The sequence below is a fragment of the Nematostella vectensis genome, chromosome 11 (genome assembly GCF_932526225.1).
Source record: "Nematostella vectensis chromosome 11, jaNemVect1.1, whole genome shotgun sequence".
Lineage (NCBI taxonomy): Eukaryota > Metazoa > Cnidaria > Anthozoa > Actiniaria > Edwardsiidae > Nematostella > Nematostella vectensis.
This window is the reverse complement of record NC_064044.1, coordinates 2,038,721-2,062,494: the sequence shown is the minus strand read 5'-3', so window position 1 is coordinate 2,062,494 and position 23,774 is coordinate 2,038,721. Positions and strand designations below refer to the sequence as shown.

The 23,774-nt window shown below is 39.8% G+C and overlaps 1 protein-coding gene and 1 long non-coding RNA gene across 2 annotated transcripts; both read right to left on the bottom strand.

Annotated features, from left to right (window-relative positions):
• Positions 1-8,497: 8,497 nt before the first annotated feature.
• LOC116610563 (DNA ligase 1-like) lies at positions 8,498-19,284 on the bottom strand. The gene is made up of 31 exons (XM_048734512.1): positions 19,087-19,284; positions 18,926-18,988; positions 18,751-18,791; positions 18,054-18,189; positions 17,893-17,955; positions 17,718-17,758; positions 17,021-17,156; positions 16,860-16,922; positions 16,685-16,725; positions 16,048-16,183; positions 15,887-15,949; positions 15,713-15,753; positions 15,001-15,136; positions 14,840-14,902; positions 14,666-14,706; positions 13,901-14,036; positions 13,740-13,802; positions 13,565-13,605; positions 12,800-12,935; positions 12,639-12,701; positions 12,464-12,504; positions 11,827-11,962; positions 11,666-11,728; positions 11,492-11,532; positions 10,780-10,915; positions 10,619-10,681; positions 10,445-10,485; positions 9,680-9,815; positions 9,519-9,581; positions 9,345-9,385; positions 8,498-8,779 (listed from the first exon to the last, which is right to left on the bottom strand). Exons 1-31 carry the CDS (start codon positions 19,091-19,093, stop codon positions 8,498-8,500), a joined length of 2,553 nt encoding a protein of 850 aa, XP_048590469.1. The 5' UTR covers positions 19,094-19,284.
• Positions 19,285-21,212: 1,928 nt separating this feature from the next.
• LOC5496808 lies at positions 21,213-23,476 on the bottom strand. The gene is made up of 4 exons (XR_004293357.2): positions 23,322-23,476; positions 22,968-23,059; positions 22,699-22,808; positions 21,213-22,143 (listed from the first exon to the last, which is right to left on the bottom strand). It is a non-coding gene; the product is annotated as an uncharacterized LOC5496808 (long non-coding RNA).
• Positions 23,477-23,774: the final 298 nt, after the last annotated feature.

The following is a 23,774-nucleotide window of genomic DNA, read 5'->3' as shown; positions in this document are numbered from 1 at the left end:
TTTTTCGGCATGATCACACCCCAAGAGGCGCCTACTTGGTTACTAGACGCTACAATGTTCTGCCCAATGAATTGATGAGGCGTCCCCAACGCTCCGCTTCCAGGGGAAGTAGAGCCTCGGGTCGGTGGACACACTGATGATCTCCGTGCAATATATGACTAAATTCATAGTTAGTTTGATTATGTTTTGGCTGTTCTTCAATCCTAGGCTGATGTAAAAACCAGTTACATCTCTCCAACCATCATTACCGAGTAATATTTGGGGTTGGTGTATATGTTTTGCTCTGCATGAGGCTATACGGACACTGTTTCCTATGTCGTCGGCGACTGACCCGCTCACCTGATAGTTCGCCGCTGTTTCGCCTCCGATGCCGAAGGCATACACCTGGACTTTTGAGGGGCTTGGTGAGTTATGTGAGACGGCGAAAGTGATAGTACCTATGAAGTTACCTGTGTCGACTACAGCCTCAGTGAATCGGTTGTCTGGCTTCCCGTCTATAGCGCCTCTCTTAATGCTACCCCCACGGAAGCCCAACCAAGCCGTTTGGATGTTGATGGTCCCCATCGTAAGCATCACATTTGGGTCTATGCAGTAGCACTCGATTCAAATGGTGTAGCCTCTAGATGATGTCAGTCCGGTAGTGTTATCCATAGGTAGAGAGATGGCTATTGTTTCTTGTGCCCCATTTGGGATATCGTCTACTTGGTAGAAGCCCTGGAGCTTAGGGTACAGCCCTTTTGATTATATAGGCTCCTCTAATTATTTTCAGGTTACTCGATGTTGAGCTCCAAAGGCTTTGGTTGTTTAGAAACCACAATGCGTTGTGTGTGATATATGATCTTTGTCCAGGTGAGTGCGTTGATTTGTTGACATCGTATGTTAGTGGATCACCCTTAGTTCCACGCAATCTGGCGCTGTAACTGGACACTTCGGTCACTCTGACGTTGGCACTGCCAACTGCGTTTTCTACTATGTTTAATACTACGTCTTTTCCTAATGCCTCAAGCCCGAAGGCTATTCTCTTGGTCGGGCTGTAGATAATTGTGTATATAGTCTTGAGCGACACCCCATTGAAAGAGTTTCTATAGTCGTGCGATCCCCCAGAGGGGTCCTTGAGCTGTGTGTCGACGAAGAGGATCGTCCCAAAGGTTGGATCGGTTGGGTTGTAAGTCATTAGCTCCCCATTCCCCACGCCTGTAGTTAGCGCCGTCATGCTGGTCTTAGAGCTTTGAAACCTCAGCCAACTGTCGTCTCTCTTCGAACCTGGCGGCCCTTGCTCGCCCGGCGGCCCTTGCAATCCCTGTTTAAAGGTGTACCCGACGATACTTCGTAGTCTTATCGACACGTTTAGAATTGTTTGTGTGAAGGTAAAGCCTGCTGCGGTCACCTCAAATGTGCCGATTTCTGTAGCGAATGGTGTCTCTAATATTAGGGAATTGTACCATTGTGGACGTTCTGTAGATATCACGACTCAGTAGTACATGCACCATGATCCACTCTGTTAAGCTGTTAAACGTGTGGTTGTATTCTCCACCAGAAATGTTGGTGTCATAGTCGGTTGACTCTACCTTTTGGTCTGTCAGTGGGATACCAACCTCGCCGAATTTAAGCCCTTGCACCTTAATCACTCTATTATCTTGACTTAGGTTGTTCTCTCTAATCTCTAGGGTTTTGGTGGATGTGACCTCTAGTTTCATCTTGTAACTAGGGTTTTGTGCCTGCTCAACATCGCTATAGAACTCTAGTGTTTGACCGACTGATTTGAGCGATGCCGTCCGGGTTGCGTATCGTGTCTCTGATACTGAAGTTATCGGCTTAACCCATTTGAAAGTGAAGATAACGAGATCACATTCTGTCATGCCAAACGTATGTATCAACCTAACCGACGACGATGGGTTTGTTGCTTCCTGAGCTCCCGTCCCTACCAGGTGCGCCTGGCGGCCCTTGCTCTCCCCGAGGGCCATGGACACCAAGATTCAAATCTTGTGCGTTGAATATTCCCAAAGTGAATAGGTAGCTAGGGCCGAAGAAGGGGCGTCTCACTCGAACTTAGAAGTCTAGGAAAAACATGCTGATGTAATTAGTGACTTCGCTAGAAAAATTGATACGATACGGAGGTATAGGGCAAGGTTAGAGTCTTAAAAGGAGGGGGAGAATATGGTAAAGTCAGGAAAAGTAGTATACAACGAACCAAAACGGAATGCATATAAAATATCACAAAATAGACGATACGGGACTTTAAAGATAGACGTGCTGAAGCTTGTGGGTCACCTAAGACTGATAGTCCATAAGGACTGTCAGAAGGTGTGTGACAAGAGAGTCGACTTCCATACAATAGATATACTCACAAAGCGTTTCAATAGTGGTAAGAAGTACAGCGACTTCTAGAATGGTATTCAACGAGCTAAATGAGCTAGGTGAGCTCCCAATACATAGAACCTCAAAGAAGAATTCAAAAATTGGTTCAGGTGTGGTGTGCTATAACGATCCCAAAGATCTTCTATCTAGGTTGGAATTACTTGGTGGTTCGATTCAAGCGGGTAATGACTAGGTTAAGGGTGAGTTCTCCGAAATCACTCATATCCTAAGGAGATTGGATGTTATCTAAGACGATCAGCTTGGAGAACTATTGTCTAACTACCTTGTATATAAGGAGAATATTGTAGAAAGAGCTGTATACATCTCATCTCGTGATCGCGAGGCACGTGGCCGAACCGATAATTTCACTATCAAAATGAACCCGTCATTACGGCTTTCTAACGACGCCAGACACGAGAACGCCGTCGACAAGATATCGACGGCATAACATCAACCCTAAACATGGGAATGATACTCCTCTGATGGTAGTGCGACTTGTACAACCGTCACGTTTCCGAGTGGGATGTACTCATACAATAATCTGAACGACTTTTTACATCAGGCTATGAAATCGAACGGTCATGTAGGGGTTGCCGATGGTAACGACGAATCTATGTCAGCATCGTATTTGTCCTCACTACGTACAAAGTCGTCGTCATAGTCGGCGATAAATATGAACTGGACTAAAGGAAGAAAAAATTCGGCGACCTCATAGGATTCGACCCAAAAGTCGTCTCGTAGACTGAATAGGGATCTAAATTACCCAACATCACGAACAGCATCGACACGCTCCACATCAACACTGATCTAATAAACGACCGCATTGTAGGAGTTCGCGCTAGTAATACGCTATTTGTCATACCGACAGACAATTTGAGTCGGAGCTACCCGTTCTCCATCCAACCAACCAGAGCGCCGTTTAACAATGTGGCTACCAATTTGATTAGCAGTATGAGATTTTACGTCGTGGATTTTATTGGTCGTCCTATCAATCTCAACGGTATCGAGTGGCACATGACTCTAATACTGAGGTCGATATATTAGTCTAACCTAATTATATATGAGTTCTCGACATGAGTATAAGAGGAGATATGACCCTGATGTGGGTAAATACGTATTGAAGCATATTTACAGCGGGGGCGTTATTGACTCGATAACTAATCTCGGCTGTAAAGTACTTGGAAGGACAGCAAAGAAGGCTGTAAAGGATGCGACGAGTAAAGCAGTCTTAACCGCTCTAAGCAAAACTGGTGATTACGCTGGGAACAGAGCAGGGGATCAGATTTTCAAGCTCTGAAAGAAGAACAAAATGGGTGCCCAACCCACTATAGCCCAACACCAACCAAAAATGCTTCGTTAACAGACTCTGGGATCAACGAACGACTGTCCAGCGTATATCAAACGGACCTGGAAGGGTGCTAATAGTGAGAGTTTGAAGTATTATCTAATCTTATTGTATAGATGTATAGAAATCCAAAGTACCAACAACGCTATGAAGACGTATCGTTAGATTTAGAGACTCCACTAGTTTCAAAAGTCGCAAACGGCGCACACCAAACTCTCACTCTCGTATTGTGGCCGACAACAGTGGAGAAATCGCGCCTCTCGATTGGTACAACGCCTGTTTTGAGGTTATTTTCAAAGTCCAATTGCTAGCGAATGGTGGGTACCTTGCTGATTAGCCTAAGGTGCTCTTAGTGGACTAGCTAGTTGGGGTGTCAATCAGGCCTTACCCAAACTGGCTCTGGACTATTCAGTGTCTTCGACAGTTATAGGATCAGAATGCCACATGAGGTTGAGCGGTACCTGGCTACGTCTGGAAAGACACTTGTTTTTAAGGGGATGAGATCCAAGAGAGGCTATCAGTACTTTGCGGCTACTGGTGTTTGTACTACCTCCTAGAGAGACCAAAAGGGGTCTGTATTTGACGCTATTCATAATGATTCGATCAGTCTAAATTACCAAGAAGAAAACCATAAGTTTCTGATATCGCACTTTAGTATACTCTAATAATATATGAAGTCTTACTGTACCAAGGAGAAGAGAGTGACTGATTGTATCCCAAGCTCTGAACGGTACAAGAGGACTAAAAACGGACGTATGATGCTAATATGTACCTGTTCATCATGTGGTATAACTAAGAGCAGATTCATCAGCGCAAAAGAAGGTGGTAAACTCGATATCCATAAAATGATCGGCTACCTGCCTAAGCCCAAGGGTGGGTTGACACCTGGGAGCTATAAATATATGGGGCCGTACAACCAGCTCGAATAACAACTCGCGACACACCACGACATCTTCGATGACATGGGGATGAACAAAGGGGAGTGCGAAAAAAAAAATGGTCGAGTCGCTTGATCGAATACCGTATCGTGAGATGCCTTAGTGGGGGTCGACCGCATGTTTCCTTATCAATACAAAACGAAAACTTGGTCTCGGTGTTAAAAAGCCAAAAAACGGAAAAGCTGTCGAGTGAAGAAAACTGGCAAGAAAAACTAGCTGATGGATTACACAAGCCAGTAAAAAGGAAATTCACCCGACGGCGTGTTATAGTTAATCATACAGATGAGATATGGTGTTCCGACGCAACAGTTTAGCAAATGGAATAAAGGGTTTCGATACCTACTAATGGTTTTAGACGTATTTAGTAAATATGGTTGGATCATACCATTAAACGATAAAAAAGGTGAAACTGTAACTGAAGCATTCAGAACGGTATTCAAGGAAGGAAGAAAATTAGAGCATCTATGGGTCGATAAAGGCAAAGAATTCTATAACAGACACCTGAAAGACCTATTTGAGAAAAATGGTATAAAAATGTATTCTGAAAAACGAAGAAAAGAGTGTTTGCGAACAATGGAAGAGAACAATTAAACCAAAATGTGGACACTATTCACAGCTCAAGGCAATACGCAATATTTAGAAATACTTCCTAAGATTCTGAAGCAGTACAACAGCACCAAACATTCGAGCATTAAAATGACTTCAGATGGTGCCACATCAGACACCTAAATCCACCGGATAAAGACCCCCAGCGAATTAAGAAACCTGATGTAAGGCATTTGTCAACGAATTGGACTACTCAGGTGTTGAGTTTCCAGTGACTGTCAAACGCTTCAGCAGAATCGAGAAGCAAAACAGGATCATCATCAATGTATTCAGTTACGATAGCGAACAACCGTACCCAATATACGTATCAAAGGAGAGGATTGAAGACCATATGGAGCTGAGGGTAGTAACTAGCATTACGTACTCATCGAAAACTTCAACAAATTTATGTTCAACCAAACGAAACATGAAAATAAGAAGCACTTTTGCATGAGCTGCCTCCAGTGTTCAGCTCTGAAAGAGTACTAACCAACCACATTGAAAAATGCCTCAAGATTAATAGGACACAGGCGGTCAAGATGCCTGATAAGGAACATAACATAGTAAAATTCACAAACCACCACAAGCAACAACCAGTACCATTCGTCAACTACGCTGTTTTTGAGGCTATAATTGAAAAGATCCATGGATGCCAACCTGATGATAGTAAATCATACACTGGAGCCTACCAAAACATACCGACTGTGGATGTGCCTATAAAGTGCTGTAGTCTTTACCTATGATGACAAGTATACAAAGCAAACGCAGATTTACAAAGGTGAAAAAGCCGTGTACAAGTTCATGGAGAAGATGCTAGAAGAAGTCAAATACTGTAAAAACGTTATGAAGAAGCACTCCAATAAAGCACTAAAAAGGACCAATTCCAAAAAACCCAAGAGTGCCATATATGTAACAAGGAATACACTAAAAAGGACACTCGAGTTCGAGACCACTGCCACATAACTGGTAAGTACAGAGGCTCGGCACACCAAGAGTGTAACCTGAAACTTAGAATCAATCCTGAGGGGATAAAGGTACCCGTCATATTTCACAACCTAAGAGGCTACGACAGCCATTTCATAATGCAGGAAATCGGAGCCATTGTAAAGAAGCACACATATGCAAACAATAAGGGTGAAGAGAAACAAATGGACATCAACGCTATACCGAACAACATGGAGAAGTACATAGCCTTCATGCTTGGCAACCATCTCACCTTTATAGACAGCTTCCAGTTTATGAGCTCCAGCTTGGTAGGCAACCTAGCTAGGGAGTCATTGAAATTAAAGGTAAGAGACTCGACCTTATGGCTAGAAAGGGAGTATATGGACAGCTTTGAGAGGTTCAACGACAAGCTACCGGCGAAGGAGGATTTCCATAGCACCATGTACGACCAACACATCCCAGAGGACGATCACAAGCATGCTAGAACCGTGTGGAAGAAGTTTAAGCTTGGGACTATGGGCGACTACCACGACCTATACCTTGAGTCTGACATACTACGGCTGGCTGATGTGTTTGAGAACCTCAGGAAAACATGTCTAGTGTACTACAAACTGGACCCATGCAACTAATTCACACCCCCCTGCCTCTCATGGGATGCTATGCGAAAGATGACCGACATCAGGCTAGAACTCATGAATGACATCGATATGTTCCAATTTATCGAAAAAGGCACGAGGGGTGGTATATCAAACATAGCCAACGGATATGGTAACGCTAACAATAAGTTCGCAGGTATTTTTTTATGCATCACATCCAATTCAAGCCTCATATGCTAAATTAAGTTCACTGTGACACTTCGGAGAGTTTAAACAAAGTTGCATTAGGACTAGTAATATTAGCTGCTAGAACTTCCCCAAACAGGTGAATAGCCAGGATTTTGAGTGTTGGGGGGTGTCTATTAATTAAGTGTAAACAATTTCTCTTTGGTAGCTCGCAGTGTTTCTCAAGTTTATCTCAATTTCAAGGGTCTTTTCTCTCACGGGAAACTCTTATCACAATTCTCACGGGAAAATCCTATCACAATTAACTATTCTGAGTTCCTAACCCGCTGGACAAAATGTCATTACCAGTCATGTCTGTCTGGATGGATAACTTTTTTACCATGCACTGCTCTGTCAAAGTGAGTGATTTCAATGTATGAGCAAATTACAAAAACGTGATAATTTCGGTATATAGAAGGGGAATAATGTAAACAACCTTATCTTTCTTCGACATCATGTTCAACGCCCGGATATGTTTGTATTCTCATTGTGACTGCTAGCTTTCTTACAGTATAAAAATACAATTCGTTGCGGGCTTGAAACTGGCTGTACTGACATTCTATCGGCAAAAGCGAAATAAAGGAAGACTTAAACACAGTATTACAAGATCTATAGTTTTGTTTTTCACGAAAAAAAATATGTTTTCGCTAACAATTTATTTTTCGCTGTGTCTAGCACGGCTTCCGGTAAAAGAAGGAAAAAACAAGCTGCACGGCTGTCTTCCCTTTTTTTCGATTTTTAGCCTAAATAACAAGTTTCTGGCTTTGAAACCCCGATGACCACGAAAGGGTGAGATTGGAAACGTTACGAAACGTGTGTTAATGTTTGTCTATAGTCGTAGGATAAAGTCGGTAAAGACCCGTCCATGTCAACAAAGGAACCAAATTACTCGCATTGATCAATAATTGTGTAGTTTATTATTCGCAGTGGCTTGGTAGCCAGGGGGTGAGGGGTAGCCGCTCAAGGTCTTGCGTGAGCTAAATGAGCGGTAGCAGCTTTTAATTTTTTCGAATAACGCAAAAAAAAAATGTAACCTTGACGAAAAAATGACCTACTATCTTCATTTAGATAGAGGAAACATTTATCAATGTATTGATGTCTTTGAAATAAAAAAATTCCCTTGCCTGTGTCCCGAAAAATATATCGTGGGCGCACTTCCCTCTCCGCCCGTGGCAAATTGTTTCCCAGGAGAAACTGCTATCGAATCCTGTTGAGAATGCGCAATAGTCACCTCCAAGTTTTTGGAGGTAGTCGTCATATGGTTTAACCGATTGTTTTTATCGAGAGGTGTGACAGCTTTCAGGAATTGATTCCCGCGGGTAATGTTTTGAAACACTCAAGTCATCAGATTTCCAGAACTTTTGACAAGAATACTAACAACTAACACCATAAATAATAAACAAAAAAGAATAAATTGTAAAACTAGTCTAAAGAAGATGTCTGACGCTGTTATTACAGTTAATGAAGAGGTGCAGAAGTTCGAAGCTCCTGATCGACACATGTTACTAATTGAACCTGTCAGTGCTTGCCAGGCTTTGTTCGTATTCATGTAATATATGAAAAACAAGTGCGAGTGTTTCATCAGGGATTCCAAACACCGAGGGAGATGAAAGTACGAGGCCGTCTGAATAATTACATATCAGCACTTTACCTGTCATTTGCCAGTTGATTTTCTCCAGGCGATCTTTCTCTTTGTCGTATAGTGCCCAGGCCTTATCAATCTCCTCCTTTGCTTTCTCCAGTTCAGATTTACACGCAGCAAGTTCTTCACTTCCATTGTTATTTTGCTGAAAAAGGATAGATGAATGATAATCTATGTTAGTAAGCACAGTCAACTCACAACAACCATCAAAGCTATCATCATCATCGTCGCCATCATTGCCGCCGTCGCCATCGTCATCATCATCAAGACCTACCAATTTAACCAATACCACCCATACCACGTCAAATCCTACCAACTTAGCAAATACCACCTATGCCAAGTCAAGATCTACTAATTTAACCATTATCACCCATACCAACTCAAGTCCTACCAACTTAACCAATACCACCCATACCAATTCAAGATCTACCAACTTAACCAAAAACACCCATACCAAGTCAAATCCTACCAACTTAGCCAATACCATCCATAACAAGTCACGTCCCACCAACTTAGCCAACATGGCCATTATTACCCATACCAAATCAAGACCTACCAACTTAACCAATACCACCCAAACCAATTCAAGATCTGCCAATTTAACCATTATCACCCATACCAAGTCAAATCCTACCAAATTAGCCAATACCACCCATGCCAAGTCAAGATTTGCCAATTTAACCTATCACCCATACCAAGTCAAATCCTACCTTCGTCTCCTTATGGCTTGCTGTTAATGACTTCAGCTCATCTACATTTAGAAATAAGTATTAACAATTGGCATTTGAGGTCTTTGTTACCTTTTCATTTAATCTTGATATAGCAGTACCAGTATATAATCCAAAACCCTTTAAAACAATTTCAATAATAAAAGTATAACTCACCTTTCAAATCAACAATTGTTTGATATTGACGATCATTTTCTAATTCTTTCTCCTGGAGCTTATCTGTTAAGAAAAAGACATCTTATATGAATTCTAGTATGCTGTGTCTGTAGGTTTGTCTGCTCTTCAAATGTGAATCACTATACATATCAGCACTTCACCTGTCATTTGCCTGTTGAGTTTTTCAAGGCGGTCTTTCTCTTTGTCGTATAATGCCCAGGCTTTCTCTATCTCCTCCTTCGCTTTCTCCAATTCAGATCTACATGCATCAAGTTCTTCACTTCCATTCTGATTTTGCTGAAAAGGAAAAAGGAATTATCATCAATGTTAGTCAGCACAGTCAATCAGAATCAGCTTTCACCATCGCCATCCCCATGACGATTATCATCACCACTATCATCACCATCACCACCACCATCACTATCATCACCATCACCACTACCAATAACTATCACCACAACTATCATCACCATCACCACCACCATCACTATCATCCTCACTATCATCCTCACTATCATCGCCACCGCCGCCGCCACCACCACCACCATATTACGTTTCTTTTCTCTCACATTTGCATTATCATCTTCGTCACCTACATCTTCTACTTCTCCCATGTCATCCTCAGTATCGTCTTCCTCTTCACACTCTCTTCTTCCTGTTTTGCTCGTTTTTCTCTTTTTTCTTTTCCACCTCTTTCCTTACTCTCTTCTCCCTTTTCTCCACATTCTTGCCGCTTTCTCGGCTCTCATCTCTACCCTCCACAGTCTTCCTAACCACGTCCTCAATTGAGGCAACAAGCACGTATCACGTCAAGATCTACCAATATAACCCATACCAAGTCAAGACCTACCAAATTAGCCAATACCACCCATGCCAAGTCAAGATTTGCCAATTTAACCTATCACCCATACCAAGTCAAATCCTACCTTCATCTCCTTCTGGCTTGCTGTTAATGACTTCAGCTCATCTACATTTAGAAATAAGTATTAACAATTGTCATTTGAGGTCTTTGTTATCTTATCATTTAATCTTGATATAGCAGTACCAGTATATAATCAAAAACCCTTTAAAACAATTTCAATAATAACAGTAAAACTCACCTTTCAAATCAACAATTGTTTGATATTGACGATCATTTTCTAATTCTTTCTCCTGGAGCTCATCTGTTAAGAAAAAGAAATCTTATATGAATTCTAGTATGCTGTTTTTGTAGGTTTGTCTGCTCTTCAAATGTGAATCACTATACATATCAACACTTCACCTGTCATTTGCCTGTTGAGTTTTTCAAGGCGATCTTTTTCTTTGTCGTATAATGCCCAGGCTTTCTCTATCTCCTCCCTCGCTTTCTCCAATTCAGATCTACATGCAGCAAGTTCTTCACTTCCATTCTGATTTTGCTAAAACGAAAGAAGTATTATAATCAATGTTAGTCAGCACAGTCAATCAGAATCAGCTTTCACCATCGCCATCCCCATGATGATCATCATCACCATCACTATCATCACCACTATCATCACCATCACCACCACCATCACTATCATCACCATCACCACTACCAATAACTATCACCACAACTATCATCACCATCACCACCACCATCACTATCATCCTCACTATCATCCTCACTATCATCGCCACCGCCGCCGCCACCACCACCACCATATTACGTTTCTTTTCTCTCACATTTGCATTATCATCTTCGTCACCTACATCTTCTACTTCTCCCATGTAATCCTCAGTATCTTCTTCCTCTTCACACTCTCTTCTTCCTGTTTTGCTCGTTTTTCTCTTTATTCTTTTCCTCCTCTTTCCTTCCTCTCTTCTTCCTTTTCTCCACATTCTTGCCGCTTTCTCGGCTCTCATCTCTACCCTCCACAGTCTTCCTAACCACGTCCTCAATTGAGGCAACAAGCACGTATCACGTCAAGATCTACCAATTTAACCAATATAACCCATACCAAGTCAAATCCTACCTTCATCTCCTTATGGCTTGCCGTTAATGACTTCAGCTCATCTACATTTAGAAATAAGTATTAACAATTGTCATTTAAGGTCTTTGTTATCTTTTCATTTAATCTTGATATAACAGTACCAGTATATAATCCAAAACCCTTTAAAACAATTTCAATAATAACAGTAAAACTCACCTTTCAAATCAACAATTGTTTGATATTGACGATCATTTTCTAATTCTTTCTCCTGGAGCTCATCTGTTAAGAAAAAGACATCTTATATGAATTCTAGTATGCTGTGTCTGTAGGTTTGTCTGCTCTTTAAATGTGAATCACTATACATATCAACACCTCACCTGTCATTTGCCTGTTGAGTTTTTCAAGGCGGTCTTTCTCTTTGTCGTATAATGCCCAGGCTTTCTCTATCTCCTCCTTCGCTTCCTCCAATTCAGATCTACATGCAGCAAGTTCTTCACTTTCATTCTGATTTTGCTGAAAAGGAAAAAGGAATTATCATCAATGTTAGTCAGCACAGTCAATCAGAATCAGCTCTCACCATCGCCATCACCATCATCACCACCACCACTATATTACGTTTCTTCTCTCTCACATCTCCAGTGTCATCTTTGTCACCTACATCTTCTTTTTTTTTCGATGTTATCCTCAGTATTTTCTTCCTCTTCACACTCTCTTTTTTATTGTCTTTTTCTTTTTCTCTCTTTCGTTTCTTCTTCTTTTCTTCCTCTCTCTCTCTCTTCTTCCTCTAATCCATATTTCTGCCTCTTTCTCGGCTCTCATCTCTTCCCTCCACAGTCTTCCTAACCACGTCCTCAAATAGGGCAACAAGCACGTATCACGTCAAGCACGTCAATATCTACCAATTTAACCAATATCACCCATACCAAGTCAAATCCTTCCAAATTAGCCAATACCACCCATACCAAGTCAAGGTCTGCCAATTTAACCTATCACCCATACCAAGTCAAATCCTACCTTCATCTCCTTAGCGCTTGCTGTTAATGACTTCAGCTCATCTACATTTAGAAAATAAGTATTTACTATTGTTATTTGAGGTCTTTGTTATCTTTTCATTTAATCTTGATATAGCAGTACCAGTATATAATCCAAAACCCTTTAAAACAATTTCAATAATAACAGTATAACTCACCTTTCAAATCAACAATTGTTTGATATTGACGATCATTTTCTAATTCTTTCTCCTGGAGCTCATCTGTTAAGAAAAAGAAATCTTATATGAATTCTAGTATGCTGTGTCTGTAGGTTTGTCTGCTCTTCAAATGTGAATCACTATACATATCAGCACCTCACCTGTCATTTCCTTGTTCAGTTTTTCAAGGCGATCTTTCTCTTTGTCGTATGATGCCCGGGCTTTCTCTATCTCCTCCTTCGCTTTCTCCAATTCAGATCTACATGCATCAAGTTCTTCACTTCCATTCTGATTTTGCTGAAAAGGAAAAAGGAATTATCATCAATGTTAGTCAGCACAGTCAATCAGAATCAGCTTTCACCATCGCCATCCCCATGACGATTATCATCACCACTATCATCACCATCACCACCACCATCACTATCATCACCATCACCACTACCAATAACTATCACCACAACTATCATCACCATCACCACCACCATCACTATCATCCTCACTATCATCCTCACTATCATCGCCACCGCCGCCGCCACCACCACCACCATATTACGTTTCTTTTCTCTCACATTTGCATTATCATCTTCGTCACCTACATCTTCTACTTCTCCCATGTCATCCTCAGTATCTTCTTCCTCTTCACACTCTCTTCTTCCTGTTTTGCTCGTTTTTCTCTTTATTCTTTTCCACCTCTTTCCTTACTCTCTTCTCCCTTTTCTCCACATTCTTGCCGCTTTCTCGGCTCTCATCTCTACCCTCCACAGTCTTCCTAACCACGTCCTCAATTGAGGCAACAAGCACGTATCACGTCAAGATCTACCAATATAACCCATACCAAGTCAAGACCTACCAAATTAGCCAATACCACCCATGCCAAGTCAAGATTTGCCAATTTAACCTATCACCCATACCAAGTCAAATCCTACCTTCATCTCCTTAGCGCTTGCTGTTAATGACTTCAGCTCATCTACATTTAGAAAATAAGTATTTACTATTGTTATTTGAGGTCTTTGTTATCTTTTCATTTAATCTTGATATAGCAGTACCAGTATATAATCCAAAACCCTTTAAAACAATTTCAATAATAACAGTATAACTCACCTTTCAAATCAACAATTGTTTGATATTGACGATCATTTTCTAATTCTTTCTCCTGGAGCTCATCTGTTAAGAAAAAGAAATCTTATATGAATTCTAGTATGCTGTGTCTGTAGGTTTGTCTGCTCTTCAAATGTGAATCACTATACATATCAGCACCTCACCTGTCATTTCCTTGTTCAGTTTTTCAAGGCGATCTTTCTCTTTGTCGTATGATGCCCGGGCTTTCTCTATCTCCTCCTTCGCTTTCTCCAATTCAGATCTACATGCATCAAGTTCTTCACTTCCATTCTGATTTTGCTGAAAAGGAAAAAGGAATTATCATCAATGTTAGTCAGCACAGTCAATCAGAATCAGCTTTCACCATCGCCATCCCCATGACGATTATCATCACCACTATCATCACCATCACCACCACCATCACTATCATCACCATCACCACTACCAATAACTATCACCACAACTATCATCACCATCACCACCACCATCACTATCATCCTCACTATCATCCTCACTATCATCGCCACCGCCGCCGCCACCACCACCACCATATTACGTTTCTTTTCTCTCACATTTGCATTATCATCTTCGTCACCTACATCTTCTACTTCTCCCATGTCATCCTCAGTATCTTCTTCCTCTTCACACTCTCTTCTTCCTGTTTTGCTCGTTTTTCTCTTTATTCTTTTCCACCTCTTTCCTTACTCTCTTCTCCCTTTTCTCCACATTCTTGCCGCTTTCTCGGCTCTCATCTCTACCCTCCACAGTCTTCCTAACCACGTCCTCAATTGAGGCAACAAGCACGTATCACGTCAAGATCTACCAATATAACCCATACCAAGTCAAGACCTACCAAATTAGCCAATACCACCCATGCCAAGTCAAGATTTGCCAATTTAACCTATCACCCATACCAAGTCAAATCCTACCTTCATCTCCTTCTGGCTTGCTGTTAATGACTTCAGCTCATCTACATTTAGAAATAAGTATTAACAATTGTCATTTGAGGTCTTTGTTATCTTATCTTTTAATCTTGATATAGCAGTACCATTATATAATCAAAAACCCTTTAAAACAATTTCAATAATAACAGTAAAACTCACCTTTCAAATCAACAATTGTTTGATATTGACGATCATTTTCTAATTCTTTCTCCTGGAGCTCATCTGTTAAGAAAAAGAAATCTTATATGAATTCTAGTATGCTGTTTTTGTAGGTTTGTCTGCTCTTCAAATGTGAATCACTATACATATCAACACTTCACCTGTCATTTGCCTGTTGAGTTTTTCAAGGCGATCTTTTTCTTTGTCGTATAATGCCCAGGCTTTCTCTATCTCCTCCCTCGCTTTCTCCAATTCAGATCTACATGCAGCAAGTTCTTCACTTCCATTCTGATTTTGCTAAAAGGAAAGAAGTATTATAATCAATGTTAGTCAGCACAGTCAATCAGAATCAGCTTTCACCATCGCCATCCCCATGATGATCATCATCACCATCACTATCATCACCACTATCATCACCATCACCACCACCATCACTATCATCACCATCACCACTACCAATAACTATCACCACAACTATCATCACCATCACCACCACCATCACTATCATCCTCACTATCATCCTCACTATCATCGCCACCGCCGCCGCCACCACCACCACCATATTACGTTTCTTTTCTCTCACATTTGCATTATCATCTTCGTCACCTACATCTTCTACTTCTCCCATGTAATCCTCAGTATCTTCTTCCTCTTCACACTCTCTTCTTCCTGTTTTGCTCGTTTTTCTCTTTATTCTTTTCCTCCTCTTTCCTTCCTCTCTTCTTCCTTTTCTCCACATTCTTGCCGCTTTCTCGGCTCTCATCTCTACCCTCCACAGTCTTCCTAACCACGTCCTCAATTGAGGCAACAAGCACGTATCACGTCAAGATCTACCAATTTAACCAATATAACCCATACCAAGTCAAATCCTACCTTCATCTCCTTATGGCTTGCCGTTAATGACTTCAGCTCATCTACATTTAGAAATAAGTATTAACAATTGTCATTTGAGGTCTTTGTTATCTTTTCATTTAATCTTGATATAACAGTACCAGTATATAATCCAAAACCCTTTAAAACAATTTCAATAATAACAGTAAAACTCACCTTTCAAATCAACAATTGTTTGATATTGACGATCATTTTCTAATTCTTTCTCCTGGAGCTCATCTGTTAAGAAAAAGACATCTTATATGAATTCTAGTATGCTGTGTCTGTAGGTTTGTCTGCTCTTTAAATGTGAATCACTATACATATCAACACCTCACCTGTCATTTGCCTGTTGAGTTTTTCAAGGCGGTCTTTCTCTTTGTCGTATAATGCCCAGGCTTTCTCTATCTCCTCCTTCGCTTCCTCCAATTCAGATCTACATGCAGCAAGTTCTTCACTTTCATTCTGATTTTGCTGAAAAGGAAAAAGGAATTATCATCAATGTTAGTCAGCACAGTCAATCAGAATCAGCTCTCACCATCGCCATCACCATCATCACCACCACCACTATATAACGTTTCTTCTCTCTCACATCTCCAGTGTCATCTTTGTCACCTACATCTTCTTTTTTTTTCGATGTTATCCTCAGTATTTTCTTCCTCTTCACACTCTCTTTTTTATTGTCTTTTTCTTTTTCTCTCTTTCGTTTCTTCTTCTTTTCTTCCTCTCTCTCTCTCTTCTTCCTCTAATCCATATTTCTGCCTCTTTCTCGGCTCTCATCTCTTCCCTCCACAGTCTTCCTAACCACGTCCTCAAATAGGGCAACAAGCACGTATCACGTCAAGCACGTCAATATCTACCAATTTAACCAATATCACCCATACCAAGTCTAATCCTTCCAAATTAGCCAATACCACCCATACCAAGTCAAGGTCTGCCAATTTAACCTATCACCCATACCAAGTCAAATCCTACCTTCATCTCCTTAGCGCTTGCTGTTAATGACTTCAGCTCATCTACATTTAGAAAATAAGTATTTACTATTGTTATTTGAGGTCTTTGTTATCTTTTCATTTAATCTTGATATAGCAGTACCAGTATATAATCCAAAACCCTTTAAAACAATTTCAATAATAACAGTATAACTCACCTTTCAAATCAACAATTGTTTGATATTGACGATCATTTTCTAATTCTTTCTCCTGGAGCTCATCTGTTAAGAAAAAGAAATCTTATATGAATTCTAGTATGCTGTGTCTGTAGGTTTGTCTGCTCTTCAAATGTGAATCACTATACATATCAGCACCTCACCTGTCATTTCCTTGTTCAGTTTTTCAAGGCGATCTTTCTCTTTGTCGTATGATGCCCGGGCTTTCTCTATCTCCTCCTTCGCTTTCTCAAGTTCAGATCTACATGCAGCAAGTTCTTCACTTTCATTCTGATTTTGCTAAAAGGAAAGAAGTATTATAATCAATGTTAGTCAGCACAGTCAATCAGAATCAGCTCTCACCATCGCCATCACCATGACGATTATCATCACCACTATCATCACCATCACCACCACCATCACTATCATCACCATCACCACTACCAATAACTATCACCACAACTATCATCACCATCACCACCACCATCACTATCATCCTCACTATCATCCTCACTATCATCGCCACCGCCGCCGCCACCACCACCACCATATTACGTTTCTTTTCTCTCACATTTGCATTATCATCTTCGTCACCTACATCTTCTACTTCTCCCATGTAATCCTCAGTATCTTCTTCCTCTTCACACTCTCTTCTTCCTGTTTTGCTCGTTTTTCTCTTTATTCTTTTCCTCCTCTTTCCTTCCTCTCTTCTTCCTTTTCTCCACATTCTTGCCGCGTTCTCGGCTCTCATCTCTACCCTCCACAGTCTTCCTAACCACGTCCTCAATTGAGGCAACAAGCACGTATCACGTCAAGATCTACCAATTTAACCAATATAACCCATACCAAGTCAAATCCTACCTTCATCTCCTTAGCGCTTGCTGTTAATGACTTCAGCTCATCTACATTTAGAAAATAAGTATTTACTATTGTTATTTGAGGTCTTTGTTATCTTTTCATTTAATCTTGATATAGCAGTACCAGTATATAATCCAAAACCCTTTAAAACAATTTCAATAATAACAGTATAACTCACCTTTCAAATCAATAATTGTTTGATATTGACGATCATTTTCTAATTCTTTCTCCTTGAGCTCATCTGTTAAGAAAAAGAAATCTTATATGAATTCTAGTATGCTGTGTCTGTAGGTTTGTCTGCTCTTCAAATGTGAATCACTATACATATCAGCACCTCACCTGTCATTTCCTTGTTCAGTTTTTCAAGGCGATCTTTCTCTTTGTCGTATGATGCCCGGGCTTTCTCTATCTCCTCCTTCGCTTTCTCAAGTTCAGATCTACATGCAGCAAGTTCTTCACTTTCATTCTGATTTTGCTAAAAGGAAAGAAGTATTATAATCAATGTTAGTCAGCACAGTCAATCAGAATCAGCTCTCACCATCGCCATCACCATGACGATTATCATCACCACTATCATCACCATCACCACCACCATCACTATCATCACCATCACCACTACCAATAACTATCACCACAACTATCATCACCATCACCACCACCATCACTATCATCCTCACTATCATCCTCACTATCATCGCCACCGCCGCCGCCACCACCACCACCATATTACGTTTCTTTTCTCTCACATTTGCATTATCATCTTCGTCACCTACATCTTCTACTTCTCCCATGTAATCCTCAGTATCTTCTTCCTCTTCACACTCTCTTCTTCCTGTTTTGCTCGTTTTTCTCTTTATTCTTTTCCTCCTCTTTCCTTCCTCTCTTCTTCCTTTTCTCCACATTCTTGCCGCTTTCTCGGCTCTCATCTCTACCCTCCACAGTCTTCCTAACCACGTCCTCAATTGAGGCAACAAGCACGTATCACGTCAAGATCTACCAATTTAACCAATATAACCCATACCAAGTCAAATCCTACCTTCATCTCCTTAGCGCTTGCTGTTAATGACTTCAGCTCATCTACATTTAGAAAATAAGTATTTACTATTGTTATTTGAGGTCTTTGTTATCTTTTCATTTAATCTTGATATAGCAGTACCAGTATATAATCCAAAACCCTTTAAAACAATTTCAATAATAACAGTATAACTCACCTTTCAAATCAACAATTGTTTGATATTGACGATCATTTTCTAATTCTTTCTCCTGGAGCTCATCTGTTAAGAAAAAGAAATCTTATATGAATTCTAGTATGCTGTGTCTGTAGGTTTGTCTGCTCTTCAAATGTGAATCACTATACATATCAGCACCTCACCTGTCATTTCCTTGTTCAGTTTTTCAAGGCGATCTTTCTCTTTGTCGTATGATGCCCGGGCTTTCTCTATCTCCTCCTTCGCTTTCTCAAGTTCAGATCTACATGCAGCAAGTTCTTCACTTTCATTCTGATTTTGCTAAAAGGAAAGAAGTATTATAATCAATGTTAGTCAGCACAGTCAATCAGAATCAGCTCTCACCATCGCCATACCCATCACCATCGCCATACCCATCACGACCACCACCATCATCACCATTATCACCATTATCACCATTATCACCACTATCACCACTATCATCACTATCACCACCACCACCACTATCACCATCACCACCATATTACTGATCTTCTCTTTCAGATTTCCAGTGTCATCTTCGTCACCTACATCTTCTACTTCTTCAATTTCTTCTCTTCTTCTTTTTCTTCTTGATGTGTTTTTGTTCTGTTTTTCTGTTTTTTTGTCTATACATTTTGCTATACATAAAAATAGTTTATATTTTTGATCATTTTTTTTTAATTTATGTGTTTCTCGTAAATGATTGTGTAATTTTTTTGGGTTTTTTAAACATCCTTTGAAAGGACATTTTCGTCTTCCTTCTCCCGTTTTTTTTTTTGAATTATAATTTTTAATTTTCGCTTCAGGCCATTCATGGACGTTTCGCATGTGTCGCGGTAAGTGGACTACTTCCGTCTCACAGCAGGGGCAGCTTTTTTTTGGTCTTGGAGCCATTACAACTGCGAAATTCCAAAAAAAGAAGGGTTAATTAGCATCATGTGGTTCTCGTTATCATGCATAATGGCATCTAACACAATGAATCTCAATGCCCCCCACCCCCCAGATAACTATCGAGAAATGGGGGCTTTTGACGAAGTTTTTTACATTTTATGTACTATTACTAGTACTATGTTTTTTTTTCTCGTGCAAAGGGTTTTTCCTAACAAAAAAACACTGCACATCAGGCGATTTCACGTTGAGTCCCTCCACAGGGAGCCTGAGTTCACAGTTTGTGGTTTTTGGGTTTTTGAGAAATTCTTAATAAAAACACAAGAAACTCACCGAGCGGTTAGAAGTGATCATTTTAATTACCCCCGTGTAGTTTCATAAAATTCGGTCACCCTACCTCACTGTACGAAATATTTGAGAAGGAAGCTATGACTCGCTCAAGACCAACCTCGCTCAAAGACAATTTGTTTCACAAAAATGCACCGTGTCGTCAAAAGACCTACCTAGAACTATACTTCGAAGATGTGCTGACACTGTAAATGTAAAATCAATCCCACACAAGCTTGTAAACGCAACACGAAGCAGCGGAGAAGTGTCAGTAATTCAAATTCGTTAATGACCGTTATATCCGTAAAAAATCACAGGCAGCCCAAGGCTTGGCGGGGCTAAACACAGGTCGCCAGGTCACCAGGTTGCCGGTCACCAGGCCGCCGAAAATGTGGAATAGTCCGATCAACATCTTGTTGTTATTTTTACTTGTATTTATTTTTGCAATGCAAGTCAAATGTTTTAATGGAAAGTCACTTCGCCAACATCGCTCTCTTTAGATTGCGAAAAGAGAATATTATTGAGAATGATTTCTATGAACAGAGGGTGACACCGGATGAAAAATTTGATTTACGCATATAGTAAATGTGTAGTGTAACTGTAGTAAATACCGAATTTACTCAAATTTGCACGGATTTGTTCGAGATCAAGCATCATATTTGCCCTCAGGTCAAATATGGTGAAGACCACATTTGCGCCATATTTAGTCTATTTGCAAATGTGATGTAAATTAACAAATTTACCATAGTGGTAAATACGAGGGCAAATATCAAATTTGCTACGGGCTTACCAGGATTTACACTCCACGCAAATATAAAATCCGCCCGCACATTGGCACGATGCGGTGAAACGAGGGCAAATATCAAATTTGCTACAGGTGTACCAGGATTTATAATCCACGCAAATATAAAACACGCACGCACATTTGCACGAATACGAGGGCAAACATAAAATTTGCAATGGTTTTATCAGGATTGTACGATCCATGGAAATATCAAATTATCGCACTTGTTGTAAGGTATTAAACATCATAGCAATTGCCAAGGGAGATGTTAACAAGACAACAGACTTTGAATGGATCTTCATAACAACGATTCTTTATTTATCATACAACATTTTAAAAATATAATACTTTAAAGAATAGTGTGAAATATTGGTTAATCCTAATACATGAAAGTGCGTACTAGTACTTGTACGAAAAAGAAATGTAACACAAATATAAAAATAGCCTTTTGTAGAATATATATTATCATGGCTTTATATAAATTTTCAATTAAATGCAATGCAAAGAACAGGAACATGTAAAATTATAATTACATAATATGCTTGTAAAATATGATCAACTCATGTTATTCAATTGATGTATTACAGGTCATTGAGCTTCAGCATGGCAGAAGTTTATAATTTCCACAATTTATCTTTCTAGTTTTTATTTCGAAAGCCAGCCCTTAAAGTATTTATGGAAACAAAGTTCAATCAAATCATCTTTAGTTGTTTTAAATAAAAACTAGAGGGTGAATTGTTGTAATTTACAAATTTCAATCATGCTGGAAACAATGTTGTCGAATTCAGCGCAGAACAGTTTTTTGAAATCAATGTAATTATTTGTAAATGTAATCATTCTTTATTGTTTGAATTTAGAAATGCAGTGCACCTCCTCTACGTATTGCCCAATTTGACGCATCAACAGGTGCAGTTCTAGCAGAAATGGCACCTTCTCATCTCTCAATTAACATGCTTTGGCCTTTCTGGCCCTGGTGCCACTTTACCCTTCTGTCAAGGGCCTCCATAAGCTCGTTAATTTCTCGGCTCCGCCAGGTTTTAACCAAAACCTTTGGCCCTGAAGGCTCATCATCACTGTCAGGATCCAAATTGTCATTTTCCTGGTCTGTGGCAGTGTGCTATGATGATAGGTACTCCAGTGGCAACACAGCTCCATACTTTGATTTTAGTTCTGCTGTATAGATGGTTGACTTTTCTAGAGTTCTTTTCCTCATGTTTTTTTTCTACAAAAGATAGGAAAAAAGAAAAATAGAAAAAAGAGGTTAGGAATCTGGATGACCAAAAGAGATATGGATGGATGATGTTTTTTATTTGTTTTATCTTTGCATGCAGGATTATCTTACTTTTACACCAAAACAAGATTTAGAAAAATTAATTGTTAATGTGTGTAAGACTTCCACGATTTTGAGAGGAAATACCTTGAGTGTATTTGATTATTATTATTTTTCTTTTTCGTGGACTTGGAGCTTTCACATAAAAAAATGGTACAGTAGGTAACAGCTAACATAATAATCATTATCTTAAACAATACTACAGTATAGAACTAAACAGAACAGAGAATTAGGTATTTTTAGTTTTTTTTTTCATGGGTCCCAATTTTCGAGTACTAAATTTAATGATGACATGGCACAATTTAATTAAATTAAAATGTTTAACAGGACCAAATTGTTCAGGGGTTAATTTGAAAAAAAAAAAACGTTTCAATAAAAGTGCAACTTACAAGTGTAGCTATTGTCTTCAATGTCTGAAACAATAACTAGTGCAATAAGTATACTTACAGGGTTGAGCCTGCTCCTTTTTCTTTGCCTCATCAGGATATCATTTTGCTTGTTATTGGCACGATTCAAGAAATCTCTCTTCTTTGTTCTAATATAAACACGCATTGCAGCTGAAATAAGAAAGACTATGATTAAGGGAACAACTAAATTCGATAACCATGACAGTGATGAGGCAGCCTAGTGATATCTATTTTTTGTACGCATTTGACTTTTTCCTTAAAATGGGAAATTGACATGAAACAAGATCGGCAGTAAATTACGGTAAATACCTTTAAATGTTTTTGATAAAGTCTCATTGTCTGTGCTGCGGACATCCTCAAACAATTCTCTATTTATAGCCTGGTTTGCTTGATCATCGAAACTAAAACAGAATATAGATAAATATTAAGTAGGTCAAAGTAGACAAAATGCATATCACCTCTGAGATGTGAACGATCTGGGAGCCAGTTGAGCTAGAACGAACCTCTATACAGTTGATTCTACTTTGACAGTATCATTTGTTCAAAGAATATGTCCGTTTTAACATTTATTGAACATTTCCAGCTTATCAGACATTTAGCCATGTTTAGTCTTTCAAACAACATGTTTGTCTAAGCCTACTATTGCCATAAAGACTGTCTTACCATTGTCTCAAGTCCCATTTGAGTGGCCGACTCCTGTCCTCGTCATCACAGCTAAGTGATAGGTACACGGTCCGGTTGCTTGCTCCTGAGATGGTTGCATTTTGTAATTACGGAAGCTCTGGCTGCAGTTCACTTTCAGCTTGACCGCCGGCATGCCGCGCTTGCAGCGGTATCGCTTCGCAAAACCACAGCTATCCCAAAGTGTTAATAAAGCCTGACAAGCACTGACAGGTTCAATTAGTAACGTGTCGATCAGGAGCTTCGAACTTCTGCACCTCTTGATTAACTGTAATAACAGCGTAAGACATCTTCTTTAGACTAGTTTTACAATTTATTCTTTTTTGTTTATTATTTATGGTGTTAGTTCTTAGTATTCTTGTCAAAAGTTCTGGAAATCTGATGGCTTGAGTGTTTCAAAACATTACCCGCGGGAATCACATATCAAACATATTC